Source organism: Chinchilla lanigera, unplaced genomic scaffold (assembly GCF_000276665.1).
Source record: "Chinchilla lanigera isolate Chin_1 unplaced genomic scaffold, ChiLan1.0 scaffold00059, whole genome shotgun sequence".
Lineage (NCBI taxonomy): Eukaryota > Metazoa > Chordata > Mammalia > Rodentia > Chinchillidae > Chinchilla > Chinchilla lanigera.
In genome coordinates this window covers 10,534,799-10,557,040 of record NW_004955460.1, presented here as the reverse complement: position 1 = coordinate 10,557,040, position 22,242 = coordinate 10,534,799, and the positions used below count along the sequence as shown (strand labels likewise).

The 22,242-nt window shown below is 39.7% G+C and overlaps 1 protein-coding gene across 1 annotated transcript in view; it reads left to right on the top strand.

The window, feature by feature from the left end:
* Positions 1-22,242, top strand: part of Rnf216 (ring finger protein 216) — a gene marked incomplete in the record, with an annotated part of 154,686 nt that overhangs the window by 21,381 nt on the left and 111,063 nt on the right. Inside the window, 5 exon segments of the mRNA XM_013521126.1 lie at positions 5,744-5,874; positions 9,890-10,576; positions 11,622-11,698; positions 16,141-16,243; positions 17,624-17,788. Coding sequence (XP_013376580.1) covers positions 5,744-5,874; positions 9,890-10,576; positions 11,622-11,698; positions 16,141-16,243; positions 17,624-17,788 — 1,163 coding nt within the window.

The window sequence follows — 22,242 nt, the reverse complement described above, 5'->3', positions numbered from 1 at the left end:
AAAAAAAAAAAAAAAAAAAAAAACAATAGATTAACTAGCTAGAAAATAAGATGTGAATGTGTAGTCATTGGACTAAAAATGTAGGGCTGTGAAAGAGTGTCAGTTCTGCACTTGATGGAATGGTGATTGTGCAGGAGCACGCCTAAGCCTGCTAAATGTGTAGTTAGGTGCTGCTAAAAATTACTGCCCTTATTCTGCCCTTAACTTCTTTTTTTTCCAGAAGATACTAGATTAGCCTTATGGACAATTTTAGGGCATTATTTTTATTTGTTTGTTGTACAATATTTAAAATTTTGGCAAAATCCTTGATTCCCATAGGGAAAATGCATTTCTTTAACACTCCTAAGTATATATGAAATTTCCTGCAAAAATCCTAATTCACATTTACACTTGAGCTTTTTTTTTTTTTTTTTTTTGGTACAGGGAGTCAAACTCATAACCTCAGGCTTGTTAGGCAAGCACTTATGCTGCTGAGCTATATCCCCTACACTTGAGCTTAAAGAGAAAAAAATCATACTGATGAACAGGGAAAAAATTCTTTTTTATGTTTTTTTTTTTTGGTACCGGAAATTGAACTCAAGACCTTGCGCTTGCCAGGCAGGCGCTTGTGCCAATGAGCTATATCCCTGGCCCAAAACTTCTTAATATATTCATTTTTCTTTTCTTTCTTTTTTTGTGACAGGGCCTTTCTGTTTAGTCCAAGGTGGCCTTGAACTCATTATGTAGCCCAGGCCGGCCTTAAACTTGCGTTCCTCTTGACTCAGCCTCCTTAATGCTGGGATTACAGCCTTGTGCTACCACACCCAGCTGATGTACTCATTTCTTAAAACTACAGAATCCACAAACTGGTCTTGTTTCCTTCTGTTAATATTTTGTATTAATGAAGATTATTTTTTCCAGCAGAATAAGCTGTATTTAACATTCAGAAAACTTAAAATTAACTATTAAGGCTGCTGGGTATGGTAGCACATGCCTGTAATCCCAGCACTCAGGAGGGTGAGGCAGGAGGATCACTGTGAATTCGAGAACAACCTGGAATACAACATGAGTTCAAGGCCAGCATGAACTGCATAGTGAAATCCTGTCTGAAAAAGGATAAATAAATAAATAAATAAATAAATAAATAAATGGAACAGCTAACTCCTTGTGGGAAATTACTAATTTTGGAAGTGTATTTTCTGTGAGAGAAGGGTATGTACTCTGCACTCACGATGCAGATTTTTTTCAGGCATATTGTTTTATTTTTTATTAGCTGAATTAATTTCAGCATACCAACATCTTTTTTTTAAGTATATAGTTCATTGAGTTTGCGCAAATGAATTCCCCACTTCAGTCATGATAATACTCAGAAGACTCCTTTGTACCTCTTTACAGTCACTCCTTACCCCATTTCTTGTCAAGGAGACCACTAATCTGTTGTTTATTACTGTTCAGCTTCATATAAGTGGGATTATTAGCAGGGGCGCTGTGGTGGTCTCCTCAGGGGTCCTTTCTAGATTCAGTCTCCTGAACAAAGAATTGGACAGGAAATGAAGCAGCGAAGTTTTACATTTATTAAAAGTATTAAAGGTAAGAGAACAAGCAAGAAGTGATTTAAAAAGAGATGCTCCACAGAGTGAGTGCAGGCCAATTAAAGTAGGAAAGAAAATATGCTCTACATGCAGAGTAGGCCACTGAGAAAGAAGGCTGCTGTGTTTATACCCCCACTCTGATGTCAGATCTAGGCTGTTGTATTAAAAACCTGCTTGACCTGTGCCAGAAAAATTGAAGCCAACATTCTCTGATTGGTGTCAGGTCCAGGGCTTGGAAGCCATACTGCACATGTCCTGAATCTCCATAACTGACAGGTCATACGCTCTTGCCCAGTTGCTCTGCCATGCCCTCATCTCCTGCCTTAGAATCATGTGATACATGTTCTTTGTATCAGAGTTCTTTTTCCAAACATAATTTTTTGAGATTCATTTCTGTTGATGCATGTATCCGTTTTTAAATCCTTTTTAATTGCTCAGTAAAAGCCGGGCGTGGTAGTCCATTCCTATAATACCAGCACTTGGGAGGCTGAGGCAGGAGGATTGTTGTGAGGCTATCCAGGGCTACGTAATCAAGTTCAAGGCCATCGTGCACTATATAGTGAGACCCTGTCTCAAGAAAACAAACAAACAAAAAAAAATTAATTGCTCAATAAAATTCTACCTAAAGTTCTATACCCAGTGGAAATAGGCCTTAAAATGAAAATAAAGTTTGAAAATTCAGGTACAAAAAAGACAAAATGCAAATAGCCCAAAAAGGAGCTAGTGTATCTGTATAATACCAGATAAAATAGTAACTCCAGTCAGAAGTATGAAGAAAGAGCTCCTAAGAGTCACAGCTGTGAGAAGATAAATTCTAATCCTTGTATACTTAGTAACATATTACAAAGCAAACATAGACAGAACTAAAAGGAGAATTGGACAAATCAACAATCATAATGGTAGACTTTAACACATTTCTTGTAATAACTGAGAGAATATGCACACACATAGTTGTGAATATAGAAGGTTAGAAGAACATGATCAATTAATTTGACAAAATAGACACACAAAATACTCTACCCATTGCATTGACCAAATTGGCCATATTTGGAGGCACGTAACAAGTTTTAAGTTTTAGGGCAGAAGGATCATGAGTTCAAGGCCTGTCTGACCAGTATAGTGACCCCTCTTCTGAAAACAAACAAGTGATTTTTAAAATTAGGGGATTGAGATTATACAGATTATATTTTCTTTTTTTTTTGTTTGTTTTTTTTTTGTTTTTCTCCGGTACCGGGAACCGAACTCACGACCTTGCGCTTGCCAGGCAGGCGCTTTTGCCGCTGAGCTAAATCCCCAGCCCCCAGATTATATTTTCTAACCACATCAGAATTGAGCCATAAATCATTTATATAAATATTACTAGAAAATTTCTGTATGTGTGGAAAATAGTAATAGACTGCAGAATAACCCGTTACAGGTGAAATTGCAGTGAAAATTAGAAAATATTTTTCATTGCATAATAATGAAAATATAATCTACCAAAGCTTTCCACATATATGTAACACCATATTTTAAAGAAAATTTATGACCTAAAATGCATGTATTAGATGAGAGGTAAAGCTGGGAGTTTAGAAGTCAGATCTCAGCAGACTTTAAAGGACTAAGTAGTACTAGCCTTGTAGGCCAAGTGGTCTCTGTCACAACCATTTAGTGATACATTTTATCCACTAAAATTGAATGTGGGCCCAGCGTGGGTGGCACACAACTGTAATCCCAGCACTCAGGAAGCTGAAGCAGGGGGATCACTGCAAGTTTAAGGCCAGCCTGAGATACATAGTGAGTTCGTAATGAGGTTCAGCCTGAACTTCTTAGCAAGACTATGCTTCAAAACCAAAACAAAAAAATTAAAGGGAAGCTTAATGACAATGAATCATCAAACAGACCTTTGGGATACCATCCAGCTTACTAACAGATGTGTCATGAAAATCCCAGGAGAGGAAAGGACAAAGAGCACAAAAAAGGTTTGAGGAAGCAGTGGCTGAAGATTTCCTAAAATAGAGAATGTTAATCTACACATTCAAGAAACTAAATGGACTTCCATGAAGTGTAAATACAAAGATGCCAGGCATAGTGGAGCACACTTACAATTCTAGCACTCAGGACACTGAGGTAGAAGAAGCTCTGTGAGTTCCTGGCCAATGTGGACTCAGTGAGTTCAAGGCCAGCCTGAACTACGTGGTGAGACCTGCCTCAAAATCCGAAAACAAAACAGAGAGCTACACCTAGTCTGGTCTTGGTCATTTGCCTGAAAGGCTGTGACTTGTCCATGGTTGTATGGATAAAAGTTTGGAAACAACTTTACTTACAGAGAGATCAAAGACTTTGAATCCCTCCCACTACTGTCCTGAGTAGTATCCTATACCACAGATTTCTGAGCTTTTCTCTGGTTCTGCAGCATGTTGGAGTCTCCATGGAGTCTTCTGGTTGGCATTTTCTCTACTTGCTGCCTATAAATCTGCTATTTTCCAGAATTTTCTTGAAGTCCCTTCCCTAGTAGAATCTCCTTTCCTGTTCTTTTTTGTACTTAAGGGTAAGTTTGTTTGCTGTCATGTTAGCCGGATTTCAGGAGATGGTAGTGATTAAGCACACATTTTGCCAGGTTTAACTGGGAATTCTTCCCTGTGTGCTTATCAGCCCCTCAGTTTATTTATTTTTATTTATTTTTTTTGTTTTTTTGGTTTTTCTCGGTTTTTCTCCGGTATCAGGAACCGAACTCATGACCTTGCGCTTGCCAGGCAGGCGCTTTTGCCGCTGAGCTAAATCCCCAGCCCCCCTCAGTTTATTTAGTTGCTGTATTTGTTGGTCTGCTGTGAAAATTAGCCTTGGCATAGTGAAAGACCATTGGACTTTAAGTTAGGCAACTTTACTGTGTGTCAGGCACTATAATCAAGCATTTTATGTGATTCTTCTCAACTGATCCTTACGATTACTTGAAATAGGCACCATTGTTCACCTTTTTTAATGTTGAGCAAATGGATACTTAAGTGGGCAGGTACCACCAACAGTCAGTGTGTGGTGGAGGTAAAATTGAAACACATGCAGCCTGCCTGAGATCCTGTAGATGCCTGTTTTACTCTGCTTTCCCTGCCACCACTGAAGCCTTCCTACAGGAACAAAATGAAATCGTTGATTTTTGATTGCTTTTCAAATTGAAGAGCACCAAAAAATATATGAGACATTAAACTTAAGAAAAATACCACCGACTTCATTGGAAGACTTTCCAAAACTGTGTAATGGATACTTTTTTTCTTCTTGCTGCTGCGGCTATACTTTCCGTATGGACCCTCAGTGGGTTTTCTCTTTTTTGCCTGTTTTGACCTTTAATAGTCCCATAGAAGCAGACAAAAAGTACAAATGTTTAAAAATCTATCTTCAAACAGATAAAAGATAGTAGAAATCTAGAACATGTAAGTGGTTAATTTAACTGAAGAAACTAGGAAAGTTAAATTGCTTTCTGACACAGATGCTACACGAGTGCTTGACTAAAACATTGGAATATGTTTGCTTGAATGATCCTTAAAGTTTGTCTTAGCAGTGAAATTTTACCGTTTAGGGGTGATAACTTTCTCTGACCTGCCAGTTTAAATAAAATATTATTTTATTCCTAGGAGGAGTAGAAATGGGTAGGAGGCCATAAATGAATTTTAAAGAAAGGGGCAGTAAAGATTTTATCAGTGGAATACTCCAACCTAGTATTACGTTTATTTACTTTTGTTTTTTGAGTTCCAAAGGGTGGCCCTGAACTCGCTATGTAGCCTAGGCTGCCCTCAGACTGCCTCAGCCTCCCTAGTGCTAGGATTACAGGTGTACACTACCATGCCCAGCTTCCAATTTAATACTTTAAAGAATTGATAAACCTGAGCATAAGTGCCAGATTTCCCAGAATATGGTGTCTGGGCACAACCATGTAATCTCAGCTTCTCAAGAAACTGAGGGAAGAGGATATGAAGTTTGAGGCCAGTCAAGGTAACTTACGAAGCCTGTTGGAAGAAAATAAAAAAATCACCAAGGAAACGTGTGACTAACGTGTGGTTTGCTTTCAGCAGGTAAGGTAGCATACCCAGCAGCCATGAACTTGGCATTAGGCTTAACTCTTTCTAGGCTAAGGTAGAATTAAAGGAATGACTGGTTGTGCCAGTCTCCCAGTAACTTTGTTCTGTGCCTTCCTGTAGACTGGATCAGTCTCAGAGATGGGCCCATCACCATATCTGATTCCTCCGATGAGGAAGGGATTCCAATGCTGGTCACCCCAGTGCCCGAGCAGCATGAAGAGGACCTGGATGATGATGTCATCCTGACAGAAGTGAGTTTTCTTAAAACTACCATGGTGTGGGGCATTACTGCAAGTTAGTGAGCTTATTCTTCAGCTATTCTCTGTACCTCATAGAACAACTGAAAATATCTCCTCACCTTTCTACACCTCTGGGAACAGCCCCCTTTCGTTTCTACCCCTTGTCTCCTTGACTTTGGAAGCTTTGTCTCTCTTTGGACCTCTGCACCATTGTACATGCACTAGCCCACACTGTCTTACAAAAGCTCTAATATTGTAATGTGTCTTACCGTCCAGTAGAACTGAGTAACCCATAGTTTCAGAATCATCCTAGGTATTCTTAAACTTTATTTTTATGTGAATTTCACAATCAGGTTTTCTGCTTCCAAAAGATAATTAATTTGTCTAAATTAAAACAAATCTTGCCATATTTATAAAATAGTTTTAGTATATGTGCTGCCAAAGCGAGCACTAAAATAGTTTATACAATATTCTTTCTAAACCAGAACAAGTTTAGAGTAAGTTTTGTCTTTTCATGTCATGTAACCATCTTTTATGTGCCTCAGCCAGAGCATTTTGAATTTTTCTTAATACAGATTTCAAACATTCTTTTTTGTTTGTTTATTCTTGGTTATTTTCTTTTCTGTTACCTTTGTGAATAACATCTTTCCTTCCAGTATACCTTTTAACTTTTATTATATTAATTCCACAATTACTTTTTATTGTGTATACACAACTTTGCTTTGTTTTGTTTTGTTTTATTTGTCTTTTTGAGACAGGGTCTCTTTGTGCAGTTCAGGTTGGCCTTTGTAGCACTTTGTAGCCCAGCCTGGTCCTGAACTCACAACAATCCTGTTGCCTCAACCTCCCGAGTGCTGGGATTACAGATGTTCGCCACCACGCCCGGCTTTATACACAACTTTGTATACACAAAGTGTATTGTGTGTAGACACAGTTACCTCTTGTTTTTTTCATTTAACTCATAATTTCTTGAGAATTTGCACATTATCTGTAATTAATGTTTCTAGTTTCTATACTTCTTTTTCTTTTCTAATTGTGATACTTCCTCAAAAAATTTAATTTTAAAGTAACCCCTGATGTAAATGAAAATACTTTTAATATATTTTCATTAAGTGTAGTAATGCCTCTTGACTTGAGATTTTTTTTTTTTTTTTACATTTTGTTCAGGAAATAGCCATTTACTTGTACTATATTTCAGGTTTTTCTTATGAGTGAATGTGAAATTCTGTCAAACTGAATTTCAAAGCCTTTGGAAATTGTATGATTTTACTTTGATCTGTTGATGTGGTGAATTACTCTGTCTCTGCAAAGAGTGCACTTGGTCATGGTATTGTAGTGTGATGGTAATATGCTAATGGGTTCTATTTGCTAATGTTTTATTTAGCCTTTTTCTCCATAGACCTCATCACTGAGACTGGCCCATAGGTTGGAGTGGGTCCCTGAGCTGTCCTTTACAACTTTTGATAAACATGAACCTGAAAAAATTTGGAACTTTTCTTTATTCCTTTGTGTTTTGAATGTATTGAATAAACTTAAACACAAGTCCTTTCTACTCAATTTATAGTTGCTCTGCTTTCCCTTATTTTGTCTTATATCTACCCTTTTTTCTTGATTTGATGAAATAACTGTTGGCCTCCCTTCTTCCGTTGTTTTTCTTCCTCCTCAGCCAAAGACATCTCTGAGATTTACTTGGCGGTGCTGTCATCTGTTTTCTCATTCCATTAATTTCTTTTTTTTTTTTTTTTTTCCTTTAAATTTCTGATTTGTCTTTAGTAATTTTTCTTTTGCTTTGGCACACTTAATGTGTTTCTTTGGGGTTTATTCTATGGACCTCTTACTAACTTCTTGAGTTATTAATTCTTTGTTCATTCTTTTACATTATTTTTCTGGTTACTGATTGCCATGTAACATACCACCTCAAGCCAGGCATGGTGGCACACATCCCAGTACTCGGGAGACTGAGGCAGGAGGATCATTGTGAGTTTGAGGCAAACTGGGCTACAAGTGAGTTCAAGGCCAGCCTGAACTGCATAGTGAAACCCTGTCTCAAAAAGAAAAAAAAACTTACTCTGCTTAGATCTTCAGAGTTGAAATCCAGCCCACTATCTGTTCTTTCGTAAATATTCATTTTGTCTTCAAATACTGCTTTTTCTTCGTTCTCTTCCAGAACTCCAGTTACTTAAGGTCTTTTCATTGTATTTTTTATGTTTTATTCTTTTGCTTAATGTTCAGTTTTATGTCTATGGTTTATTCTGGCTGTTTGCTTCTGGCCTGTGTTTTAGTTCATTAATTTTTCTCTTCAGGTATTATTTAGAATGCTCTGTGTTCATCTTTTGATTCCTTATCTTAGGAACTATATTTTTTCCAGTCTGGAATTTGTATTTGATCCTTATATTTCTCTGCTGCAATTCCCAGCCTACTCTGTTATGTCCTTACATATGCTAAACATTGTTTAGAATCCAGTAGTTTTTTTCTGGGGCCTGTTACTTGTTTTGGTTTTCAGTGATCACATTAACTTCTTATGTGCCTATTTTTTATTGCATGTGACTCACAGTGTATGAAAAAATTTGAGATAGTAGATGATGTCTTTCTCTCTCTCTTTTTTTTTTTTTCCTTTGAGACAGGGTCTCTCTATGAAGTTCAGGCTGGCCTTGAGCTCACTTTGTAGCTCAGGATGGTCTCAAACTCACAACAGTCCTCCTGTCTCAGCTTCCCTAGTGCTGGGATTACAGGCATGCACCACCATGCCCGGCAAGATGATGTCTTTCTCCACCAAGGACCTACACTTAGATTAAGGGTACAGGAAATCGCAGAGACAGGAAACTGGAATTCAGTTCCTGGGATAACAAGCATGTTTCCCATTCAGCCTGCAGCAGTGTCACCCTTCAAGAACTCACCGTGGGGCTTGAGATTTGTCAGAACCTTGCCCTTTTGCTGAGTTCCGAATTCCAGTTTTTGTGTCCTTAGCTTCTGTATAAGAATATCAGAGGTCTTGTTCATCTCCTGATTGTTCAGTCAGGTGTGGAATTGACAGGTGCATATTTTGGGAATAAGTGCCCCTAATGGAGCCCATTTTACTAGATTTTTTGCATTACTGGGATTTGAACTTACAGCCTCATGGCCTCGCATATGCTGTGTAAGTGCTTGACCCCTGAACTACATCTCCAGCCTTTTTCATTTTATTTTTTGAGGTAGGTTGTTAAATTGCCTGCACTGGCCTCAGATTTGCAATCTTCCTGCCTCAGCCTTCAGAGTAACTGGGGTTACAGGTGTGCACCACCACACTTGGCTTCCTCTTAGGTCATTACTTGCACTTTCTGGGTCACTGTTCTCAATACCTGTCTCCCTCTCTTTCTTTCTTTTTTTGTCCTTTCCTTTAATTAGTACTGTGATTAAACCCAGCTTTTCTCGCTGAACCACATCCCCAGCCTTTTTTTATTTTGAGATGATGCCTTCCTAAGTTACACAGACTGTGCTCAAATTTTCATCTCTTGTCTCAACCTCCAGAGTGTCAGTATTTCTTTTCTTTCTTTCCTCTTTTTCTCTCAACACCTCTTGATTATATAGTTGGTTCTTTTTTTTTTTTTTTTTTTTTTGGTTGGGTCTATTTAAAGAATGATTTAAATTTTATGGGGGAGTTGATTATTTACTGATTGATTAATTGAGACCAGTCAGTTGATTGAGTGTCCTGAAATCTTCCTGCCTCAACCTCCCAAGTGCTGGGATTACGCCATTTGTTTCTTTTTGGGGGAAGGGAGTGTTTCCTGTCGTATCTCAGAAGCTCAGTGTAAGTTCATCAGGAGGCACAGACGTAGGAAAAAAATTGAATTATTATTAAAATTTCATTTTTTCTTAGACAAATAGACCTCAGACTTCACGACCCAATCTCATCAAACCAGCTGCCCAGTGGCAAGATCTGAAAAGATTGGGAGAAGAAAGGCCTAAAAAGTCTAGAGCAGCATTTGAATCAGATCAGAGCAGCTATTTTTCAGTGTGTAACAACCCATTGTTTGATTCTGGGGCACAGGATGATTCTGAAGATGACTACGTTGAATTTCTGAACCTTGGGCCTCCTGGAGTCTCTGAGTTCACTAAGCCAAGAGGTCAAACAGAAACAGAACCCAAACCTGGACCAAGTCATAACCAAGCAGTAAATGACCTTGTCAACCCCAGATCAGAGCAGAAAATCATTATCTTTGGAGAAAGTGGCCTTCTTTTCCCAGAAAGTGATCCTTTGGATACTCAGAACCAGTCATCTGAAGACTCGGAGACAGAGCTTTTTTCAAATCTTGGAGAGTCAACTGCCCTGGGAAGTGATCAGGACATCGAAGATGATCTCTGGCTCAACCATCCTTACTTACAGTCTCTAAACCCACAGCCCCGGGAGGTAACAAACCAGGTCATTCCCCGGGAGCAGCGTTCTGAAGGAGAACTGGGCTCCTTTCTGTTTCAGCGTGAGCTCCCAGGGCCCGCCTTTGCAAGGCCAGCTTTTCCAAGACCAGAACCCCAACAAGATGGGATTTCAAGCCCTGTTTCTCCTCAGCATGCCCACCCACTAGGAGAGCTTGAAGACCAACGGTTAGCGATCGATCACGAAGAGCCAGGGCCAGCCTTTCCCCTGCCAGGATCTCAGGAGGCCAATTTGGAAAACTTCTGGAGGCAAGAACCTCCTGAGGTAGATCAAGAACTCATTGCACTATTAGTGAAAGAAACAGTAAGTGTTGCGTATTTTTATTACTATTTAATTTTAGACATCATACTGAATTTTCTTTCATTGCAGAAACCAAAAATGCATGTGTAGACTTCATTTTCCTAAGGAGCGTGAAGGTCCTAAGTTTGATTGCTGGTACCAAAAAAAAAAAAAAAATTTTTGGGATATAGCTCAGCGGCACAAGCACCTGCCTAGCAAGCGCAAGGTCCTGAGTTTCATTTCTGATACCAAAAAAAAAAAAAAAAAAATTACCTAAGGAATATGTATCTAGATGAAGAGAATAAAATCTGAAAACAGAAAAATGGAATCAGGATTCCTTAATCTATATGTAACTTCCAGGAAGCACTCAAGGGTGCTAATGACATACCATGGTGCTGTCACAGCAGTTTTTTCAGAGGCCTTGAACTCACTGCAAATTCAGATCCTTGAAGGAAGTTACTAGGTTACCTAGATCTGTGCTGTCCAACATGGCAGCCATTAGCCTGTGTGACTGTGTTTAAGTGTTTTACAATTAAAGTTACAACTTAAGTTTCCAGGGACATCAGTAACATGCATAGTTTCAGTAGCCACAATGGGCTAATAGCAAGCACAGAATAGGAGGTTTCCATCATCTCACACAGTTCTGTTAGATACCAGCCATCAGGGTACCACGGGCCGTTGTGTCCATACTCCTCTGCCCTTTGCTTTTGAGTGAGTCTCCTTGCCCTGCTTTACCCAGGTTTTCATTTGACCCTGGTGTGAGCCTGTAGAGGTCAGGCATGTGACTGTACCTTGTCTTTGGACTCCCTTACCTGGCAGAGATGCTCAGTATTGAAAAAAGAAAGTGGATATGCAGAGTGCGGCTGACGACCAGATGACCTCTGACCTTTCTAGACTCTTGTCTTTTGTCTGGATGGTGAATCTGAGAACAAGTGCTAAATTTTAAGCCATATAGAGCTGTTTTTCAGCTTTTTCCTTAGTCATTAGCCATTTTCTTTCTCTTTGTCCCGTGGTTTTTAGTTCATTCAAAACTATTCTAGTGAATATAGTGTTTTTTATTACTTTCTAGGAAGCAAGATTTCCAGACGTAGCAAATGGGTATGTTGAAGAAATAATTCATTTGAAGAATTATTACGATTTGAATGTGTAAGTATTCTACCATGCCTTTCTTCTTCCCCTTTCCTGTAGTAGAATAAATTTAACATTAAACTTAGCATTTTCACCTTTTATGTGTATCTGTATGTGTGTGGACTGGGAATTGAAATAGGGACCTTTGCATTCAGCTGTATCCGTGGCTTTTGTTTTGTTTTTTAAGTTTTCAGACAGAATTTTGCTAAGTTACACAGTCTGTATTCTTGTACATTTCCTACTGTTTCAGCCTCCCAGAGGGCTGGGACTTACAGGTGTACATCACCACACTCAGCTTACTTTAACCACTTAACCATTTTTAGGTGTAAAGTAAAGTTCAGTAGCATTAAGTACATTCACATTTTTGTGCAGCCCTTACCACATCCTTCTCTAGCACTTTTTATCTTCCCAAAATGCAACTGTACCACTTAAATACTAACTCCCTATCCATTCCTGTCTGAGCCCCTACCACCATTCTAACTCCTCAGTGAATTTGCCTCGTCTAGATATCTCATATGAGTCGAACTATACAGTAGTGGTTGGCTCGTTCTGCTGGCTTATTTCACTTGGCACTGTGTCTTTTTAATGACCTTGTTAGTTCCATCGTTAGTCATGCACAGATTGTTGTCTGTGTCATACAGAATTCTTCAGACTTAGGAAATGGTGATGCCTAGTTTCTGAGCCTTGATACTACCTGTGTTTTGGTCAAGATGATAAAAGATGCTTTCTTCCCTATAGTTGTGACAGAAAGCGTTCTCTAAGCATTCTGCCTGTTTGCAGAAATATGTGGAAGCATTTCTTCAGTTTTTAGTATAAAAGCAGTACTTTAAAAAATTTAGTGTTTGGAAGTATATAAAACGATAAGTAAGTCTCTTATTGTAGTCTTTCTCTTCATTGTAATCTACAGAGGTGAAACAGTTATAAGTTTGTAAAGAATGGGATTGAAAGTACTTAATCATAATTTTCAGAGTGAACACATATATCTTTTAATTAGTCAAAAGAGATAGTGTAATGCCAGGCATGTTGGCACGTGCCTATAATCCCAACACTTTAGGAGGCCGAGTGAGAGGGATCATGTCTTTGAGCCCAAGCTGGGCAACTTAGTGACTTAGCGAGTCCCTGTCTTTTTTTGTTTTTTTCGGTACTGGGAATCGAACTCACGACCTCATGCTTGCCAGGCAGGCGATGTGCCACTGAGCTAAATCCCCAGCCTGCAAGGCCCTGTCTTTTTTTTTTTTTTTTTTAATTTTAAGGCCCTGTCTTAAAACACAAATTAAAAAAGAGCTAGAGAAACAGCTCAGGGCAGATGTTCTAGATTCAGTCTTAATATGTACCTGGAAAAAACAAAAAGCTGCTGTACTACACCCTTGTCCTCAGATGTGTCATGTCTTACTCTGCAGTTCTCAGCCAAGGGTCCAAATAAGTATTTTCCCCTAAAGACTTGAGAGGGAACAGCCTCCTTTTCCAGGTTGTCAGCCCAACAGTTGTTCTTTTTTCTAATTTGTACAACAACACGTTGGTGCCACCTCTGTCCAAAAGCATCCAGTTACCAGGTTTTTAACCAGGATTGGATCAACTTTAGTTTCTTTCTTAATCTAGAGTGGTTCCCTGGTTACTTTTTAAAAATAATGTGAATTTTTCTTCACAGTGTTTTTTACTATAAGAAGTTGAAAGATTGCCATGTTTGGTGGTACATGCCTATAATTCCAGCTACTCAGGATGCTGAGGCAGGAGAAGCACAAATTCAAGGCCAGGCCAAGCAACTTAATGAGACCCTGTTTCAAAATAAAATATAAAAATGAATAAATAAATAAAATATAAAGGGCTGGGGATATAGCTCAGTGGTAGAGAGGTTGCTTAGCTTGTTGTGAGGCCCTGGGTTCAGTCCCTAATACTGAAAAAAATTAAAATTGAAAAACATTGTAATGAGGGCTGGGACTGTAGCTCAGCGGCACAAGCACCTGCCTGGCAAGTGCAAGGTCCTGAGTTCAATTCCTGGTACCAAAAAAAAAGAAAAGAAAGAAAAACATTGTAATGAATACCTGTATACTGATCACTCAGATTATCTGTCATTCTGCTGAAAGATTTTTACTTCCTGCTTTTAAAATAATAATTATTATTATTTTGTACACACAAACTTAAGGGCTTTTAAATGGTATTTTAAAATCAGTTACAGAACTCGATGTGGTGGCGCGTGCTCGTAATCCCAGCACTCAGGAGGCTGAGGCAAAAGGATCTCACAAAGAGGCCAGCCTGAACTACATAGTGAGACCTTGTCTCAAAAAAAATCAGTTATGATCATTTGCTTTTTGATGCTGAAATTTTCCCAGATTTGACTACTTTTGGTGTGACACCCTTCCCATTAATCTTTGAGCACTTTCTTGTTTGTTGAAGTATTTTTTTTTTGTTACTGGGAATTGAACTCAGGACCTTGTGCTTGCCAGGCAGGCACTTGTGCCACTCAGCAATATCCCTGACCCTTATTGAAGTACCATGCTGCCCAGGTTTGCCTTGGACTTCCTCAGACCTGGAATCTGTTACTCTGTAAGAAACCCGGAGGTTTGTTTTTTTTCCCTTCCTTCTCTGGTGGTTTCGGTTTCTTGTTTTGTTTTGGTTTGGTTTTTTAAGACAGGGTGTTGCTGTCTTGCCAAGGCTGGGCTTGCGCTCCCAGAGTCAAACAGTCTTTCCACCTCAGCCCTCCAAGCACTGGCACTACAGGTGTGTGCACCTGTGCCTGGCTTAACCCCAGAGTTTTTAGAACGAGGAGCATCTTAGGACTTCATATGTTCACCCTTGGTACCAGCATGCTACACTGGCATCTGAGTGAGAAAAGGAGCTGGAGATGGGCACTTTTTCCTCTGTTCTCTTCTTGGCAGACCTTTGTTACACAACCCACTGCTGACACTGGACAAGAACTAGGGAGAAAAGAGTTAAGTGAGAATTAGAATTAGACACCTAGCCAGGGGTGGGTCATCCTACAAATATTTGGGAGCAAGGGATGGTAATGCTAATGAGCAGGAACCTCTTGTTACCCTGTGGGTTGTTGAACACCCAGGCTCTCATGTCACTGAGATCATCCCCAGGCTAGCTATCTGATTTGATTCTGTTGCCAGCTTGGATAGTTAATGTGGTTAAGTCTGGGTGGTGATGCATCAGTGCGTATTGGTTTACTCTGCATGGCTTACCCTCAGAGTAGTTCAGTAATGAAGTATCTAAGAGACAAAGGTGGTGGGTTTGTAAGAAGAGAATCTGCTCATAAGAAAGTATGACCTGTTCATCAGTCTTGCAGTTGGTTAAATAAAGTCAGCATAACTCAGTTGGCTCACAGTTCTTATTACCACAGGTTATAAAAAATAGTAATTAGCCAAAGATCTTTCATATTTCATGTACTTACTGTTACGAGTATTTTTAATTTCAATTGTGAATACATACTTTTTCCTACATGTTATTCATAGTTTTCATGATGCTTTTTCAGCTGGGAATGTATCTCAGCACTAGAGCTCTGGCCTAGGGTACATGAAACCCTTGCTTCAAGCCTCGGGGAGAGAGGGGAGAAAAGCTACTTGTCTTCTAAATTCTCCGGTTCCATGCAGTTTAACCAGTAGCATTTTCAGTGACTTCATCACGTCAGTCCCCAACTAATAGATGTGGCATTTGCATTCATCAGTGTGTTCATTGCACTTGTTTGTTTTTGTCTTTTTTGAGACAGGGTCTCCCTGTGCAGTTCAGGCTGGCCTTGAGCTCACTTTGTAGCCCAGGTTGGTCTTGAACTCACAGTGATGTTCCTGCCTCAGCCTGCCAAGTACTGGGATTATAGGTGTGTGTCACCACGCCCGGTACATTTGTTTGTTAGTGAGTGACAGGGTCATGCTATGTAATCTATGCTTGCTTTGAACTCGCTGCAGTCCTCCCATGTGCTGCGATTACAGGCATGTGCCACCATGCCCGGCCATTGCTTTTTAAACTAGCAAGTAAAAATAGAAATCCAGTGTAATTTTTTTCTCAATAATTACTTGTATTTTTATTAGTACATGTTTATAGTACATAATAATTACATTCATTGTGGGGAGGTGGTACATGTACATACACATTTAATTCTTTTTACATTCCTTTGCCCTCCCCCTCCTTTTTTTTCTTCGTTATTTTTTGTCTTTTTGAGACAGGGTCTCGGTTATGCTGTTCAGGCTGGCTTGAGCTCACTTTGTAGCCAAGGCTGGTCTCAAACTCACAGTGATCCTCCTGTCTCAGCCTCCTGAGCACTGGGATTACAGGCATGCGCCACCATGCCCAGCTTCTCTCCCTATTTTTAAAATTATTTAGTTTTGCAGGGGCTGCAAACATCTTAATTCCTTGATGGGCCAGTTTTCCTATGTCACTGGGGGCTTGATTTTTGCATTTGAATCAGTGGACTGGTGTGAGATTTGGAAGCAGTGTGAAAGTAACATTATGTGTTGTTGCAGACTTTGTAATTTTCTTCTGGAAAATCCAGATTATCCAAAGAGAGAAGACAGGATCATTATCAACCCCAGCAGCAGCTTGCTCGCCAGCCAGGATGATACAAAGGCAAGTGTCCTGTGTAGGTTTTGCTGACTTACCTGGAAGTACCCTACCTTTTCCGTCATCTCTATGCTTTGTTGGGACACATTTTTAAAAGGCCAGCAAGTAAAATAAGATTTTAGAATGCACTTCAGTGGAATCTCCAACCTCAAGCCACTGTGAGTTACATGTTTAACTCTTCTTTTGTTATTACTCTTACCTTCCCTTTCCCACAGAGAATTAAGCAAATCTTCCACATTTTTAATCTGACAAAGCAAGTTCCCAAAGTGAAACAAGAATTGCCATGATTCCTCATATTGTTTTAGTAAGGTTTTTTTTTAACATTTTATTACGAAAATTTTCAAACATACAGAAAAGTTCAAGCACTTTACATTAATCAGCCACCACCAGTATTACTAAAAAGTTTTTTTATTATATCAGCTTCATTGCAACCCTTTCCTCTGTCCATCAGCTCATCTTTATTTCATTTGTTACAGTGCATTTCAGAGTAAATCATGGAGGTATGGTATAACTCCATGAAAATACTTCCATGCACAGATCATTACTCAGAGCTTAATAACTGATGACAATTTTTTTCTGTTGCAAGATTTGTGACTGGGCCGGGCCTGCTGGCACATGCCTGTAATCCCAGCACTTGGGAGGCTGAGGCAGGAGGATCATTGTGAGTTCGAGACCAACCTGGGCTACAAAGTGAGCTCAAGGCCAGCCTGAACTGCGTAGTGAGACCCTGTCTCAAAAAAAAAAAAAGATTTATGTATAGTACATATACTTGTTTAATCAAATCTCATATGAAGATGTAAGTCATTTGATTTTTTTTTTTTTTTTTTTTTTTTTTGGTACCGGGAATGCAACTTGGAACCTTGCACTTTCCAGGCAGGCACTTGTGTCACTGAGCTGTATTCCCCCCCACAGCAGTTTTATTTTTAAAACCTATAATCATTGTCTTCACTTGCAATCTAAATTAGCATTCAGTGTATCGTATACTGAGGGAAAGTATAGTTCAGAATTAACTGCGTGAAGATCTACTAATTGATCTTTCTGCCCCCCATAAATTCTTTTGACTCTCTTTTACATACTCTGTAGCAGGGAGAGAGAAAATGACTTTCTCTGAACATTTTGAGGAGGTAAATGGCTGAAAGATTGGGTTCAAATAGTCAGCTAAATTTCTTTACTAGTTCTAACTAATAAAACTAGTCTTAGACTGCAGACAAATAGATCTCTGATCCACCATTTCTCCGTCCTTGTTACAGGGCTGATAACTTCTAGAATAATTATGAAACCAAACAAGATTATCCTTTCCTATAATATATAATTGTTAAAATGATTTTCTCCTTTTGGGGTATGCACTCTCTGGCATTCTAATTTTGTATTTCTGTCTTATTTCAGTTGCCTAAAGTAGACTATTTTGACTATTCAAAATTGAGTCCACTTGACCAACGTTGCTTCATCCAAGCTGCTGACCTCCTGATGGCTGACTTCAAAATGCTTAGCAGTCAGGACATCAAGTGGGCCCTGCATGAGCTCAAAGGACACTATGCAATCACCCGAAAGGTGCTCTCTTTCTTCTGTTGGGGTCACTTTCTTGACTGCTCCACCCTGGGATACAGAACAGAGTTCTCCTTGCAGAGATTGGGATGGTTTGTGATAGCTGATAGTTGTAGAGTTGGTCAGGATAACAATAATAGGCAGGATATTTGCTGGTCAGAAAAAAACTGAAGGGAAAGAAATGCTAGAGTAGAAACAGGGAAATTCTCCTTTGACCAGAAAGATCTGGAGGACAACACACATTAGTGTGGAATGCACAGTAGAAGAGTGTGAAAGATTCCTCTTCTCTGATTTGCTTTGACTTGCAACCAATTACACAGTATCTCCCAGGTGACTGTTTCCACTTACATGAGGTGAGGTCTATAAGGAGCCACGAACACAGTAGTGCCTAGTAATGGTGGTGTACTTCAGAAGGGGGTAGGCAGCTACCAAAAACTCAACATTTTCCTCCAAGGCCCCAAATAAGATAGCACATGAATAGCCCCTATTCTTGGACAAGGACAAGGGCTGGTGACTGGTGGGTGGCACAAGCATGCTCAGTTAAGGTCCACCCCACAGAGTCAGTTCCATCACAGCAGTCAGCTGGGACAGAGCGTGAGTGCAGACATGTAGTTGATTCCTCCTGCTGTTAAATCTTCTGCTGTAGTGCTTGTGATTCCCAACAAAGACTGATTCCCCACCCCAGAGGACAAAGTTGGAATTATTTTAATAGTACAGATACCCTCTGGGTCTTTCCTGAAGGAATATGAGCCCAAGGTAGAGATAGTTCATTCTGAGTCTAGGTCAAGCCCCACCATTGCCAGGAAGATCCAGGCAACTGTCAAGAAACTCCTACATACAATTATTCTGAGGGAAAAAGTTAGTACTTTCTATATCTGAATCTCATTCCCCATGCTATGACATAGGGAATGCCTTAGTTGAAAATTGAAGACGTCCCAAAGTGGCAACCACCATGCAATAGGGCTCTGTGATGTATAGGCTGCACCTCCATCCTCACTGGCCCAGGCTGAGGTGCAGTGATAGAGCTCGCTTTGAGAGGACGAACTGCACCTGGAGGGGCACTCCCTCCACAGGCTCCAAGGTCTGGTCTGCCATGGTCCTCTTTTGTGCAGTGTAGACTTTGTGGCTGTGTTGCAGCTAATCAGGAGATCTAGTACAGTCCTGAGGCTGCCTATAGACAGGGATTTATCCAGATGATCTCCTGAATGCCCTTTGGTGGCTTTTATTCTGTGATTTGTGGAACACTTTCTGCTTAAAGAGCTATTCCATTCTTGGCATAGCTTCCTTGTACTTATGATCATTTATATTTTTAATAAAGGCATCTGCTTGTTTGTGGATAGTTTGGGAGTTACATGGCCTTTGAAATGGTATGTCCTAGACTGTTTGAATTCACATTTAAGAGGACATGATCTTGGGCTGGGGATATAACTCAGTGGCATAAGCACCTGCCTTTCAAGTGCAAGCTCTGAGTTCAATTTCCGGTACCTAAAAAAAAAAAAGAGGACATGCTCTCAGAAGTTAAGGCATGCTGTGACTCCTTCGGATTTAGGACTTGTTCTTACATACAGTGATTGGTGCATGGGAATTCTGCCCTGTAGACAGTGACTGTGGTGTGAACAGAGGATATGACACACCCAAAGATACTTTTAAGTTACATCAATGCCACTGTCTCTCTGTGTTGCCCCAGACAATGTGATCGCTCAGAGGAGTTCATGTTCTTTATAAAGGTTGAGTCATGTTTTCCTGAACTTGCCTTTTGTGTTTTTCGTGCTGGGGAGTGAGACCTGGGCCTTCATAGTAAGGCATATCTGCAGCACCTGGCCCCCTTTTTGTTTATTCATTTTTTATTGTGAGACAGGATTTTACTACAAGTAGCTGACTTGTCTAGGCTGGGCTCCAATTTACAACCTCCTACCTCAGTTTCCCAGCGTGCTAGAATTAGAGATGTGCATCATATGCCGGAGTTTTTCACTTTCTATAGTAAACCTCCTACATATGTTATGATAAGCCCCCAATTACCCATCATTCAGCCCTGCCCATTTTCCTTCTTCCCATAGTTTTTTAGAGCAAGTTACAAATTTATTTACATTTATTACCATTTGTTGATAATGTTAAGTCTTTCATAATCTGAGTTCTCATTCCATGCTTTGTTTTTTTCTTATAGTTTGTTGAGAAAACATACGAGTTGTTTAGCATGTAGGTTTTGACAGTCTGGATTTCCCTGACACGCCCTCAGTGTCATTAACTGGCCTGTGTGCCTTGAATTTCCTACAGATTGATAGTTAGATCTGGAATCTTCATCAAACTTGGGTTTGTTTGTTTGTTTGTTTTCTTTTTGCCTTTGATTTAATTGTTAGTCTGTGATTAGAGCAAGTGTTTGAAAAACTTGCTGGGCTTCAGTTTTCTTGTAATGTAGAGTGGCTCCCTTGCAGGCTATGATAAGAATTAGAAAATAATGTATGTAAAGCCAGAACAGTGCCAGACTTACATCAGGTTCCTGTAGACAAGTTCTCAATCCATCACATGCTTTCTGTGTGCTACAGAATAATTTTTAAGCTTTTTGTTTGTTTGTTTGTTTTTTGTTTTTTTTCCAGTACCGGGAATCAAACTTATGACCTCGTGCTTGCCAGGCAGGCGCTGTGCCGCTGAGCTAAATACCCAGCCCCAATTTTTAAGCTTTAGAAGTGTTGTGAGAGTCAGTCCTCAGCATGATACTACAAAAACCCTCTGGTAACCCACCCTGCTTAGGTTTGTAGCACTGACTTCAAGCCAGAGAGAGCCATCACCCAGATAGGGCTGTGACGCATTTATGAAAGTCTCCTGTAAGTGGGCTTCTTGGTGAGCCCCATGCAGCCTGCAATATTTCTAAGCCTTTTTTTTCCCCTGGTTTTATACTAAAGAAACAAAAATGATGTTTCAGTGCTATTTTTATTTTTTTTTTTAGTCAGGGTCTCACTGTGCAGTTCACGCTGGGCTTGAATTCACTATGGAGTCCAGGCTGACCTTGGACTCACAGTGATCCTCCTGCCTCAGCCTCCCAAGTGCTGGGATGACAAGTATGCACCACCACACTCAGCCCAATGAATAATATTTTTTTTTCCAATGAATATTATTTAAACTAGAGGAAGCAAGTAAAGCCTTACCACTTAAGGCAGCACGTTATCAGTTCATTTTCACAGTTAAAAAATCAACTATTGCTAAAATGCTTATTTGTAATTTGCCCCTTTGTCAGTGTCTTCCTCTGCTCCCCAGAAGAAGCTCTTAACACTTTTCCTCTGTTTCTTCTGAAATTTGCTTCAGTGCTTTTGGATGTATGCTTCTACTTGATGAATCAGCTTTCAGAACTACTTAGGCTTTGTATTATAAGTAGGGAACCTAGGTCTTAACACTACCACACATACATCCTCATCTTTTCAGTACAGTTTTTTGCTAAATCTTTCTATATTATAACTATGGCACTGTTTACAGCTAGGCATTTAATATAATTCTTTTATGCCCTTAAATTTTCTGTTCATCTTAGGCTCCATTTTTCCATTTGCTTTGGTGTTTTCTGTTTTGTTTTTTGTTTTTTTGTTCTTTTACCTTTTAGGGTTTCACTATGCAGTTCAGGCTGGCCTTGAGCTGACTTTGTAGCCCAGGCTGGTCTTGAACTTATAACTATCCTCCTGCCTCAGCCTCTCGAGAGCTGGGATTACAGGCTTTTGCTGACCAGACTGGCTCTGTTTTGTTTTTATGTTTTGACTTACTAGTTTGTCTTTCCACAGCTGACAGCTCCAACATAGCTCAGCATGTTGCCACAGCATCATTTAATTCCTCCATTCATACCACCCCCATTCTGACTGTTCTCTGCAGGTGGCATGATGCTGTCAACTTGAGATTTGCCTTCACTTTTTCTCAGGAATTCCCTTCACTTGGCTCCTGGCTTTTCCCTGTGCTCTAGATCCTACCACTGTCTGCTTGGTTTGCATTCCCACAAATGCCTAAGAGTTCCACTGGGCTGCAAATTATTTCTCTACCCCAGATGTGATTGCCTCTTTCAGTTAATTTGTTGATCCCCAGTCTTAGTCCATGTACCAGGAATATCCTAAGGACAGTGTAAGGCCCCTTCCCTCCCAGGGGTTCATACTCATGGATTGGTGCCATCTTTTTTAACTATGCTTGAGACATTGATAGCTAAATGGATGCACATTGAGAACATACTCTTTAGTGAAATAAATCAAACACGTATGGGTAAATATCCCATTTTCTCTTTGGTGTGAATAACTGAAAGTATAAATAAGAACCAAAATATATAATAGATATTGTGAAACAGGAAGTAACTATTCAAAAGGAAAAAAGTTGTGGGTGAGGATGAAAGAGAAAAGGAAAAAAAGGATAAAATGGAAACAGCTTTGTAAGTAAGGAGCAGGAAAGAGGGTAGGAGAATAGGAAAGAAAAGAGGAACTAAGATACATCATGTA